The following is a 13,821-nucleotide window of genomic DNA, read 5'->3' on the forward strand; positions in this document are numbered from 1 at the left end:
ACTAGAGAAGAATCAGTCAGGAAGGATAAGGAGAGAGCAACTGTCTGTGGACACCACATGTAAAACCATTCCCTTTTTGGGGGTTGTCTTGCATTGTCTTTGCCTCTCCATTGCACCTGTTGTCACTTTGATTTGCACCAAAGCAGCTGAAACTGATTCACAATCACTTGTGCTTCCTGAATGGACACATTGATATCCCTGAAGTTTAACTGACTTCCTGTTACACTGTGACCATTGAGTGTTCAGTTTTTGAGCAGTGTAAATATAAATAAATATGTGTCTCAATATTTGGAGGTTTTTTTTAAGATGAGGGATTAAATACTCTTCAGAGAATTCTCCGTATCTTAAACAAAGAAAACTTTAAAAACTAATTGAATTCCTTTTAAAAATGTACTGTTTCAAGATTAAAGAGCTTTCTTATGCACAGAGAACAAATTCCACTGTAATTAAATTCTTGGTTTGCTGTCCTCTTTGATCACCATCTATAGAACAGAAATACTTAAAGGAGCAGATTTAGAAGTGGAAGAAGAAGATATACTTTATGAACCACCCAGGGGAAATTCGTTTTTTTACTCTGTTGTCATGCAAACAACTATTCTTATTTTCAAGTGATTATACACTAAAGAGAACATGCTTATTATATTATATTCCATCTCTTCCAATATATCCACCTGAATCCTGCAAACTGGTCCATCCATCCATTTTAATCTGCTTATCCGAGGCCGGGTCGCAGGGGCAGCAGGCTGAGCAAAGCACCCCAGACGTCCCTCTCCCCAGCAACACTTTCCAGCTCCTCCTGGAGGACCCTGAGGTGTTCCCAGACCAGATGAGATATATAATCCCTCCAGTGTGTTCTGGGTCTGCCCAGGGGCCTCCTACCAGTGGGACGTGCCCAGAACACCTGTAACAGGAGGCGCCCAGGAGGATCCTGATCAGATGTTGAACCACCTCAACTGACCCCTTTTGATGTGAAAGAGCTCCCTCCAGATGTCCAAGCTACCCCTTTTGATGTGAAAGAGCTCCCTCCAGATGTCCAAGCTCCTCCCCCTATCTCTAAGGCTGAGACCAGACACCCTACAGAGGAAACTTATTTCGGCCGCTTGTATCTGCAACCTTATTCTTTCAGTCACTACCCAGAGCTCGTGACCACAGGTGAGGGTTGGGACGGAGANGATCAGATGTTGAACCACCTCAACTGACCCCTTTTGATGTGAAAGAGCTCCCTCCAGATGTCCAAGCTCCTCCCCCTATCTCTAAGGCTGAGTCCAGACACCCTACAGAGGAAACTCATTTCGGCCGCTTGTATCTGCAACCTTATTCTTTCAGTCACTACCCAGAGCTCATGACCACAGGTGAGGGTTGGGACGCAGATGGACCAGTAAATCGAAAGTTTCGTCCTTCGGGTCAGCTCCCTCTTCACCACGACGGTCCAGAGCAGCGCACGCATCAAGGTCAAGAAGACCGTGATGGAACAGAATATTCGGACTTCGAGCACCTCACCCTGTATGGGGACACTAGGGCCCTCCCTGGAGCCAGACCTGGATGGGGAGCTTACCAGCCCTGTTCAGGCTCAGCCCCAATAAATAACATGGATCCGTCGCCCTGTGAGCCCTCCACCCACAGGGACAGGAATCAGGGTTCAGTACATTGTGTGCCAGGCAGCAGGGGCGGGGCCCTGGGCATGCTGATCCCTGGCATCGCAGACAGGCACACTGGACCTTTAGAGTAAAAGTGAATTTGTCACAAAGCTTATTTGCTTTCTTGCAGAGTTTGATGAGAAGATTGAGACCATGACTGTATGAACGAGGTATCAATACTCTCATCTAACGCTCAGTGACAACATGCTTTATATTAATTTCTGGTGTCTGTACGGACGTCCACCCAGACTGGTCATGTTTCCACACATGACGAGATAATCATCATCATCATTTAACAGAGGATGGCAGTTTGATTATAAATATCAGAGACACTGAAATCAGAGCGTTAAAGAGAGCCGAGGGTGCACACTGCAGAGCACACAGAGAGGAAATCACCTCCAGTCTCACAGGGTGTTTATGCCGTATACATAATGTGACAACTGTGACAAGAGCATCGCAGACAGAAAGGCTGCCTGTCGAGTGGAGTGATCGCCTGAAATGGGCTCGGACAAAAGAAGCAGATGAAATAGCGTCTCCGTTGTCCCACTGTCTGACAATCACAACAACAGAGAGGCATTTTAATATCAGGGACGCTCAACAAGGTGGTTCACTTTCAGAGACCTGATCCTGTAACAGGGAAATGAACAGTGTGACACTCAGTGACCCGCCGTACGAGGACGAGGCACCTCTGTGGAGCCTCACAGATGTAATATTTTATTGATCCCTGCTGAGAAATTCTCTCTTTGAGGTCAAAGCACAGTGTAAGCTCCAGACGTGAACGGCACCCCGGAGCTGTGAGGGGAGTCAATGTCAGGCTCAAGGACACTTCAGCAGGATGTATACATGCTGACATGTGGGGGTGTCAACGTCCTCCAGCTGAAGGGCAGAGCACCACGCTCCTTGATGTCAGAATCAATGATATTGATTTATTTGTTGTTAAGACTTTGTTTATTTATTTATTTATTAATTTATGTAGTATTAGCAGACTGGAATACTGACGTGACTGACACACTGTGGCCGCACTGGGAGCAGCTGTGAGTAGCAGCAGTAGCCAGGAGCTGAAAGCACATACACAGGCACGTGCACAGATAGACCCCAGGTGGTGCCTTTTTGCCCTCTGACTACGTAAGTACACTTTTTGCAAGACTTTTTTTTTTTTTTTTTTCTATTTCTTTTTAATAATTTTATATTTTAGTTTTTAAATTTGATCCATGGCATCATTTCTCAATTTAAAGTGTCTTGTTTGCTCGACAACTGCATTTGAGTCCAGCTCCTCCATCTGCAACTTCAGCACGCAAATCAGGCGCCCTGCAGAGCAGCATCACGCCTCCCTGACCTGCCTCCATGGACAGCCAGGTAACAATAGTGTTTGCCCTGAGTCTCAGCATTGTTTGTCTCTGTTGTGAGATTAAACTATTAAAACATCTCAGTACAGCCAGACTCATTTAGGCAATAACCAACCGTTAAGTTTAACAATAACTAAACTAGTCTGGCATAAAATCAACTGTCTCCTCCAACTCTCTGCCAGATTCTGGTTCACCAGCTGCCCAGTGCACGCAGACAAAGAGTCAGGTGTCTTTTTAAACCAAAACTTAAACTGAAAATAAAGTTTATGTCTGTTAAACCAATTATTTAATTAAACCAAAATGACACGCAGTTTGGGACTGCAGTGCGTAAAGAGGGCAGAGGAGGAGTGCAGCGTGCATGCGTCTCTTCTCTGGGATTCTTCAAGAATATTTAAAGCTTATTTAGAAAATATTTAAATGTCACAAAGCTCACATCATCTCAAACATGACGATGAGTTCACTGTACTCCAGTGTAGTGTTGCAGGGTATACTGGTACCAACGGTAGACCGCAGTACTAAAACACCACAGTACATATGATACCATAATGTTGGAGTACCGTAGTACGTTGTTTTCCAGTGACATGTCAGGTATTAGCTGAGCTACTGAGTATCTTTAAGCAGTGAAAGTTATTATTTATTTCTGTTTACCTGTAGGTTAGATTTGTTTATATATGCTACAGTGATTTGTTTTCCACAGAGCTCTACGGTGCGACCACTTTACTCGCATTTGTGACTAAAAATAGTTTTATGTGAGCAAAATAAATCATTCAGGAGCACGCTGTGCGAGTACAGATTTCAACCAGCAGCAGAAACGAAAGGTGAATCCTGCTGGTTGTGGGTTGAACCGGGGTCACAGACAGGAATACAGCAGAACGCTACGGCCACCACAAGATAACGCGGCTTACCGGCGACTGAGAAGCCCGGCTCCAGGACCACAAGATAACGCGGCTTACCGGCGACTGAGAAGCCCGGCTCCAGGTCCAATAATTTCCTCTTCTTAGTGTCATGACTGCCCAGAAGTACCNTGAAGTATGAATAAGTCAATAAGTAATTTATTCCATTGAAATATCATTGACGTATTATAGAAAAGTGATTTATCTTTTTATAAATGACAAAAGGCACATCTCATTTTCACTGTGGTTTCGTGATACTACTCAGAACCGTGATACTTTCACTGGTATCGTACCGTGGGTCCCAATTTTGGTACCGTGACAACACTACTCCAATGGCCTCCACAGTCACCAGGTCTCAGATGTGCTGGAACGGGAGATTCTCATCATGGATTAACTGTGTGATGTCATCATGTCAATATGGACCAAAGTCTCTGAGGAATGTTTCCAGCACCTTGTTGAAACTGTGACACCAAGAATTAAAAAGGGGGTCCAACCCTGTACCAGCAAGGTGTACCTAATAAAGTGAGCAGCGAGTGTATGAACAACAGTAAACTCACTTCATTTATAGCAGTAGTAGAAGTATTAGTGTTCTGTATTACCCAGCAGCAGGAAGGGTCTAACGACACCAACTTGAAGGTCCAGACTGTTATCCTCTACAAATCCACATCCATCTCCCTCCTCCAGCTCTTCAACCTGCTCCTCCTCCTCTCCTCCATCACCCCTCCTCTCCAGCAGCCTCCTGCCCGTCACCGTGGTAACACGCGTGCACTGTTTCTTCAGGCGGTTCTTGGAGAAGCCCTGGATCTCCTGAGCCAGTGAATGCATCACGGCAGGGTTTACAGCTGGTAAAAACAACAAGAGAGACTGTTAGAGGAAGATGAAGAGTGTACATCCGGTAATGTGTAGGATCCTTTCTTTAACCTTTTAACTTTGTCAGCAGGGTTAGGGTTACAGTGTTATGACACCCTGAGAGCTGAACGAAGTGTGTGTAACTTTTAGTTGTACAAATTGTAAACTCCTGAAGTGAGAAGTGACAATAGAGTTTATAAGATCTGTAGATAATGTCTGACTCTGAACAAAATCACGGAGTTGATCATTTTAGTTTCCAGCTTCATGCACCCACCTGGTCAGAATGTACTGAACTCTACCACAGTCACATCATCATCATCATCATCATCATCATCATCATCATCATCACCGCCGCTTTAAGATAACCTGTTACAGCTGCAGGAGTTACCACAGGATAAAGAAACAGTGAGCAACACGGCTGCTGCAGCAGAAGCCTCCACACACACACACACACTGACAGCTGAGTCGGAAGCTGCGTCAACAAAGTGATGCGTTCAAGTGTTCACAGTAAAATAGGTCATTATACAGCTACGAGCTCTGCTCAGGGTGTGGCTGATGGTGCTGCTCGTTTTAGTTTGTGTGTTAAAAATATATTTAAAAATTAGACTTTGTTCACACTGACTTGAAAGTTAGAGTGTGCTGCAACAACACATGCAAACAGAAGACTGAGGGAGAGTGATGCTGTAAATATGCACTCTGACAGAAAAACAATTAATTTATCACTTAAATGTGTGAAATAAATGTGCAAACAAACTGCTCAGCTGTGTAGAAATGTACAAATTAACAGACCCTAAACATAATCTGGTTTACTCTCAAATGAAGAGAAATAACTTTGATTTGTGTTATTTATGTTGTATTATTTATCATTTATATCTTTATTTATTCTTTTTTTTTTTAATCTTTTCATTTTAGTATTTTGTTTTTTCCTGTCTTTTGGCTGACATCCTATTTTTCTTTTTTTTTTTCCTGATCAGTTTCATTCCAATTTACTTATTTATTTGGGCTTGCCCCCCGTTGTTGTTTTAAATTGTTCAAAAAAGTGTATTTAAAAAAAAAGAAAAAGACAGAAAAACACCGTTGGTCAGTTTGTTTGTAATTTTACCACAGAAAAAGTAGTAGTAGTAGCCTAATATCACGGTGTAAAAAATACTCTTCGTGCAAAATTGTACTCAAGTAAAAGTACAAAAGCATTCGCATCAAAATATACTGAAAGTACCAAAAGTACCTCTGCAAACAGAGTAGAGCCACTTTCATTTTTTTGCTTAATGTAAACACATAAATATGCTGGAAGTCCCCAAGAATAGCTTCATAACGAGAATACCAATGAAGAAGTCACTGCAATTTTAAAGAGAGCCGCCCAACTATAAGTTTAATTTATCCAAAACACACATTAAACACACATTAAACACACAGTAAACACACATTAAACACACATTAAACACACATTAAACATGGCTTAATAGAGACAGTTTCAAACACAAATCAGCTTCACTATAACTCGCAGCATTCACAGACAAACACTTGTCTTTATCTGGACACATTTTCCCCACAAATACAACATGCTAACATTATTAGCACACGTCTATGGCATTTTACATTGTATCAATTAGCCTAGCAACTAGCAGAGATTTGAGTGTCATCCCTCTAGCACCAAGGTAGGCCACAGGTTGCCTACCTTGGTGCTAGAGGGGGTAGAGACGGGCCCTTTAACCCCTCTCTAGTGGCTCCATGTGGCTTTGACAATAAAATCAGATGGACATTATTAACTGTTTTTTAAATATATCTGTTATCGGTTGTTGTAGGCTGAAAGAAGTTCTCAGATTCTCCAGTTGTAAGAATTTGTAGTTTATACACTGAATAAAAAAAAATAGTTTCAACATTTCGTCAGCTAAAACGTGCATCACATGTCTGCGGCCTGCCAACTCTAGTGGTGGCTCGTCTTGAGGTTCCCTTGCTAAGCTAGCTATGCTAGCTATTTCAAATCCAACAAAGCAAAGGTCTCAGAGGGAAGCAGTGAATTAAATAGTGTGTGGACAGATTTGTTTGCTTTCACCGCCACAGCTGCAAAGACAAAGTACCAAGTAATGATAGATATCCCCCTGCTGAGTGGCCACCCTGTGGTTAAACTTATTAATGAGAGTGTATTTAGACGGATTAGGAATATTGATAAGCTAATTTAGACTCAATAGGCTGTGCTGCCTTCATTACAAGACTCAAACATGTTGCGACTTCAGACAGATTGATTTTTGTTTTGTTTTTTAAAGTTTTGGTCAAAAATGTCTCTGTTGGTGTTGCAGGGTTGTTCACACTATCTAATACTCTTGTAGTGGAGCGTTTCACAGTGTGGTATCAGTACTTTTACTGAAGTGAAGGATCTGAATAGGCTGCTCCTTCCAACACTGGCTATCACACCCATGTTTGATCATTAAAATTAGAGTATTGTATCGTGATCATGAGGCTCTGAGGTGTAGTGTTCACGAGTGTCCCCTGGAGGACAACTGATGTGGTCTAATGGCCTTCACCTGCAAAATATTACTCAAATTAGCACGTACTCACTTGGAAGAGACACAAAGCGAACACAAGGAGGCACAAAATCATCTCAAAGAGACACAGAACAACCACAAAGTCTGTGTGTCTTGCTCCTACGTAGGAGAGGTGGGGGGTCCTTTTGCACAACCATGTCCAACTCATATCGAGTTATGATATTTACATGTTAAAAAACAGCATGTTTAAACTCTAACAATATCTCTCGCTTCAACAGTCTGTGGTTCCCACCTGCCTCAAATCAGCCACCATCATTCCTGTACTCAGGAAGAACACAGTGAACTGCCTGAACGACTACCGCCCAGTGGCTCTCGCGCTCATCATCCTCCCCTCCATCAAGTCTGCCATCCCTGCTGACCTAACATCAACATCAGTTTGCATACCGAACTAATAGGTCGACAGAGGATGCTGTCATGATGGCGCTCCACACAGCCGTCACTCACCTGGACCAGAGAAACACCTATCTAAGGATACTGTTTGTGGATTTCAGCTCCGCATTCAACACAGTCATCCCCCCAAAAACTGGTCCTGAATCTGAGCAGCCTGGGTGGAGGCAGTTCACTATGCGCATGGAAACTGGACTTCCTCAGGAACAGACCTCAGCATGTCAGGAAGGGAGATCGCACTTCCTCCACACTCATCCTGAACACCAGAGCACCACAGGGGTGTGTCCTCAGCCCCCTCCTCTTCTCCCTTTTCTCCCTCTTCACCCCCCATCCACCCCACAAACACCATCGTCAAGTTCGCTGACGACACCACCATTGCAGAACTGATTAGGAACAACGATGAGTCAGCCTCTAGGGAGGAGGTCGAACGCCTGACGGACTGGTGCCTCCATAACAACCTGGACCTCAACACAGCCAAAACCAAGGAAATTATTGTGGATTTCAGGAAATCCAAAAAGACTGCATCAAAGCAGAGGAAGCTGAGAGAGTGTAGAGCTTTAAATTCCTTGGTCTCCACATTTCGGCCAACCTCACCTGGTCTGTCCACACCTCCTGTCAGGTGAGGTTGGCTCACCAGTGACTTTACTTCCTCAGGAAGTTAAAGCAGGCCCACCTCCCCCGCCCACTGCTCAGCACAGACCCCACTCACCCCGGACATTCCCAATTCTCCCCCCTCCCCTCTGGAAAGAGATACCGCTCTCTTAAAGCCAGAACAGCCAGACTCACCCCACCCATCCCACCCAAAGACTGACAGTGAAACCACACTAAAACACTAAATACTGAGTGCAATACTACATGAGGCTGTGAGGTGTGGTATTACCGAGTGTCCCCTGAACGCAGCAGCAGCAGCCAGCCTCGTTGTGAAAACCAGGACAACTCCTCATCCCTGTGACCGAAAAAAAAGCAGGCAGGGAGACGGTGGGGTGGAGTACAGGAAGCTGCTGGCCCCGAGTATCTGAACATGGGCGAAATCTAATCACAGCACAAATCACAGCGTCTCTCTTTCTTCCCTTCACGAACCAGAGGCTGCGGAGATTTTCTCATATCTGATTTTTTCTGGATTGAATCGGAAGATTGAACCGAAACAGCGAGAAGATGTCTCGGGGAGTGATCCAGCCCAGCCAGCAGAAGCTGGCAGAAAAGCTCACCATCCTCAACGACAGAGGCATCGGGATGTTGACCCGTGTTTACAATATCAAAAAGGTTCGCACACACACACATACAGTTGTGTCCTCACTAACCAAACAGGGCTGGATTCATGATATGGATATGATCTGCACCTGCATCCCAAACGAGTGTCAATATGAACGCTGGAGACAGTGTGAATGCCTGATTAGCTAGCACTGACTGTTGCTCCATCGTTGACGATAGCTAGATTAATTCACCCCTGATATATTGTATATTAGCTTCTGTCAATAAAACGCTGTGTAAACAGGTAAATATGCACTTACGTTATCCTAAATGTGTCCCCTTAGCATCCCTGGAATCACTGCTAGCCACAAGCTAACGTTAGCTTGCGGTAAAGTGGCCCTTCGGTTTTACAATGCTAAACGACTTTCACTTGGTTTAAAGATAAATGTGGCCACGTATACTGAACAGTATCGTACATTTATATCAATTAAACTCAAACAGAAACTGTCAGATGAAGCTCCCCTGAGGTGATATCGGCAAACATCCAGGCCTGTGTTAGCGCTAGCAGCTAGCTAACGTCGGCTGGTAATGGCGGCGGCTGCTGGCTAAGCTAACCGCCGCTAAGCTAGCACTCGGGCGTCGTCTCTGGTCCACCAGAAGCCAAAACACGAAGCACATGAAAACACAGCTGCCCACTGATGCTCACGGTCATTATGTGAAACCAGACAGGTGTGTATGACTTATTGTGCTCTACACCCAAGGGTGCAGCTAGCTACATTTAGCTTGCTGTACTAATGCAAGATAATGACACGAAATTGATAAGCAGAGGCTGCTTATGATCGATTAACGTGTCGTTTATTCGATTAATCATGATAATAGACAGTCAGCAAATACTCATCACAACACCAGAATCCAGAAGAATGACTGAAACTGTTTACTTTACCTGACAGACAGTGAAAAACACAAATAATTCAGTGTATTATATTAAAATATAACATCAACACCAGGGCTGCAGCGATTAGTCGACTAATCGATGACTAATCAACTATTAAAATAATCGTTGACTATTTTAGTCACCGACTAATCGGTTTGAGTTATTTTTCATATAAAAGTACTATAAAAGTACCAAATACTCTTATTGCAGCTTGTTACGTTCAGATATTGGCAGCTTTACACACTCTCCCATGACGGTGAACTCAAACCCTTTGGTGTGAGCACGAAACAAGACATTAGATGACATCATTTTGGGGTTTGGGTGAGACAGACCGACATTTTTCAACATTTTAAAATGATTAGTCGACTAATCAAAGGAATAATCGACAGATTAGTCGACAATGAAAATAACCGTTAATTGCAGCCCTAATCAACACAGAAAGTCAAGCAGCTCTTATCAGTTGTGTGCCCTGACTTTATTTATTTAACTTTATATTAATGTAATAGTTAATTGATTAATTTACTTATTGTTATAGCAGACATAGGGTTGCAACAGTATGAGAGGGTACGATAACCCTGTTTCTCAGAAAAGTCTTATCATCAGTCAGAATGAGACTTAAAGAAATGAAAACAGAACAAATGTTTTATTTCTATAATTGAAACTTGACACCATTTTGTAAAAGGAAATGTGTATAAAAAGTCTTCCATTTGAAAATAATTAAAGTAAAGGGGAGATTCTCTGTTAAGCACAGACATATAGGGCTGCAACGGTATGAGATTTTCACAGTATGACAGTCATCTCAGAAAATGTCACAAATATTTTATTACTATAGTCGAAAGTTGAAACCATATTGTTAAAGTTAAAGATATATAAAACATCTCCAGTTTGAAAACAACAAAAATAAAGATGATATTCTTCATGCAGTTGCATGTTTTTTTCAATATCATAGAAAAGCAAATATGATAACCATCAACTTTTATCTCACAGTATACCTTAAAACCAGTATATCGCTGCAACCCTACATTTGTGTGCCCTAGCTTTATCCAGCAGGTGTTTTGCTCCCTTGATGTGGAATACATGTAGCAGTTAATTGATCAGTTTATTAATTGTTTTAGCACAGATATACAGGGTTGCAACGGTGTGAGATTTTCACTGTAAGATAACTGTCTCAAAACTCTTATCAGTCAGAATGAGCCTTAAAGGAATGAAAACAGAAGGGTTATTGTTTGTTCAACAAACATTTTATTACTGTAATTTAAACTTGTAACCATTTTGTAAAAGGAAATATTTATAAAAAGTCTCCCCTTTGAAAGTAACTAAAATTCAGGGGAGTTTCTGCGTCCAGTTGCCCTTTAGGAAAAAAAAAAAAAGTAGATGAGCAAATGTGCACTGTATGATAACTGTCAACTTTTACGTCACGGTATACCTTAAAATCAGAATATCGCTGCAACCCTACATTTGTGTGCCCTAGCTTTATCCAGCAGGTGTTTTGCTCCCTTGATGTGGAATCCATGTAGCAGTTAATTGATCAGTTTATTAATTGTTTTAACACAGATATACAGGGTTGCAACGGTGTGAGAGTTTCACAGTACGATAACCGTCTCAGAAAATATCACAGCATTACAGAATTTATATTATTACCAGTCAGAAGGACCCTTCAAGGAATGAAAATGGAAGTTTTATTTTAACATTTTATTACTTTAATTGACACTTGAAACCGTTGTGTTTAAAGGAAGTTTGTGTAAAAGTCTCTCTTTGGAAATAACTAAAATAAAAGGAGGATTCAAAGTCCAGTTGCTTGATATTTTTCAGTAGGACAACTGTCAACTTTTATATCAGGGTGTACCTTAAAACCGGCTGCAACCCTACAGACATACAGTGTTTTCATATATTTTAAGCCCCCCTCAATAACATTTATATGACATCTGCAGCTTCAGCATGCAGTTACAGTGCAGGAGACACAGGAATATAAAACATAACACATGTATTCATGTTACTGACTCTCGACTGTGTTGCTACACCAATGGTTTGTGTGGGAGGAAAAGAGTAGTGGGTCTGTGTGTGGGACGAGCCTTTGTGCCTGGGTGTGTATGATGAATAAAAAAAAGACGGTAGAGAGAAAGAGGTCAGTCATGTTCTGACAGAAAGTTTAGTGCAGAGTAGAAGTTAAGCTGTCTGAAAGCCCATACTGTTTCCCTTTACTGACACAGTCACTCCCAAAGTAACAGGATTTATTTTGGTGAGAAAATTTAATTCTCAACTTAAACGTGAGTTTATAAATAATCAGAAGTTACAATATTGTGTAATGCAACCTTTATATGGTGAACACGTCTGTGTTTTTACTCTCTGTGTGAGGTATAGGACAGTATGAGCAGTCAGACACACTCACTGAGATTTTGCTGCTGATTACTCTTCTTAGTGCGCCCTTCCTTTCCTCCCTCCTTCCTTCCTTTTTCTTTCTGTCTGTCCCATCATCTTCATATCTCTCCTGATCTGCCTCACCACAAGGCTTCTGAATCTCCATCCAGAAATGCTCTTCATGTGTTTTTTATGCTTTCTTTTACCTTGTGATATGAGAGAAACTCTCCAGCATCCATTAACAACTGCATCCCAAAGCTAGAAATGAAAGAGCCGGGACAATAATCTGTGCTGCAGTCACAGAGGTGCTCCTCCTGGACCCTCAGTGGCAATTTGGACAGCAGTTTAATCTTTTTATTTATGAAATTCCTCCAGATATTCCCAGCTGAAGTCGTCACAGAGTTGTCTCTGATTTATCGTCAGCGGTGTAGCTTAATTAAGTTTCTTAATGAAAACACAGGTGACGGACTGGGTTGTCTTGTTTCTACCTTTGGGAGAAAGTAATTCATGCTCACTAACAGTAATATTATCATCTAAAATCACAGCAATGTTCTTTTCCATTTTAAGCATATTCACTCATTTACACGCCATCGACTAGCTGCAGAAACCTTAAAATCTGCTCCTTAAATTTTCTGTAACAGACACCTTAATTAATCTTGGCTGAGTGGCATTAAAGTTTTTGTTTGCTGTGCTTATCTTTCAGCCAGTGGACCCTCTAACATCATATTTTGTCACAGCGCTTACAGGGTATTTATTTTCCTTAACCTTGCTTACACTCAGGTAACCCCCATCGTCTCCCAAGCTAGTGTGCAGTTAGCTAAACAACACACATTGTCAAAGTTATCAGTCAAAAAACTACAAAGCACCTGTGTGTGATGAGTAAAGTTACACACGGTGAAATATTTTTAGCAACTAGACTTAGACTACCAGCAGTGCAGCGTACTGTAACACCAGATGTTTCCACAGGATGGAGGCAACAGGAACCTCTCTTGTAAAGCTTCATGCCGGGTTCAGACCACACGATATCAGCCTGATTATAGCCTGACACAGTGTGACAGATCGTGGACGTCAAAGAGTGTCATGCGTAATAATCCATCGTTTCATCTCGTGTTGTGTGTCATAGTAGACGACAACTGACGCTACGTCCCGACAGAAAGTCTAGCATGTTTGATTTTCTATTTGTCTTCCACGACTGCTCCCGTCACAGCCGTCACTTTGACCAATAGGAACACAGAGCAATCTGCTGCCATGGAAACTGCAGGACAACAACAGCCCAGCCTTTTAGATATTTCCTGTAGGGACGTTAGCACACAGAGTAAAAAGGAAACAGCAGAGGCACTTTATCAACCCGCTGAGTACTGCCATTAGCATCAAGCTAGCAGAGAATGTTCTTTCTTCATAATGGAGGATATAAAGGAATCAAACTCACAGATAGTGTCTGGGCCTTTACTCAGCACAGCCAGATTAGACTACATTAGAAATGGACATTTATTTTCAGACATGGGCCTCTATTTATAATTCCCTCTGTATGTTTATATTTTTATTTTTAATCCCTTCCTGTTTGTCTGTTAAATTTTAGGCATTGCTCAACACTTCCTGTATCTGTTTCAAATTAAAAGCCCCTTATAACCTCGGCTGAGAGAATCCTTTCAATTTCTAAAAAGGCTTTTATTGTGAAACATT

At 42.2% G+C, this 13,821-nt stretch overlaps 2 protein-coding genes across 9 annotated transcripts in view; one reads left to right on the forward strand and one right to left on the reverse strand.

Annotated features, from left to right (window-relative positions):
- LOC126406814 (dual specificity protein phosphatase 19-like) overlaps positions 1–11,135 on the reverse strand; it is a 24,218-nt gene extending 13,083 nt beyond the window's left edge. Inside the window, exons 1-3 of one of the 4 annotated variants that reach the window (XM_050071327.1) lie at positions 9,167–11,135; positions 8,536–8,601; positions 4,476–4,718 (exon numbers count right to left, since the gene is read on the reverse strand). In XM_050071327.1, the coding sequence (XP_049927284.1) occupies positions 4,476–4,718; positions 8,536–8,599 (307 nt within the window). In that variant the 5' untranslated portion in view covers positions 8,600–8,601; positions 9,167–11,135. Of the gene's footprint in view, positions 1–4,475; positions 4,719–4,999; positions 5,175–8,535; positions 8,602–9,166 lie in introns of those variants that run through there. The other 3 variants (XM_050071329.1, XM_050071328.1, XM_050071330.1) reach the window with 3 other exon arrangements.
- Positions 8,603–13,821, forward strand: part of nckap1 (NCK-associated protein 1) — a 53,914-nt gene continuing 48,695 nt past the window's right edge. For all 5 annotated transcript variants that reach the window (XR_007571740.1, XM_050071269.1, XM_050071272.1 and 2 more), the window contains exon 1: positions 8,603–8,918. Coding sequence is in view for 4 of the 5 variants with exons in the window: in XM_050071269.1 (XP_049927226.1) it covers positions 8,811–8,918 (108 nt within the window). In the remaining variant the exon portion in view is untranslated. The remainder of the gene's footprint in view (positions 8,919–13,821) is intronic.

This window comes from Epinephelus moara, chromosome 19 (assembly GCF_006386435.1).
Source record: "Epinephelus moara isolate mb chromosome 19, YSFRI_EMoa_1.0, whole genome shotgun sequence".
In the NCBI taxonomy this organism is placed as follows: Eukaryota; Metazoa; Chordata; class Actinopteri; order Perciformes; family Serranidae; genus Epinephelus; species Epinephelus moara.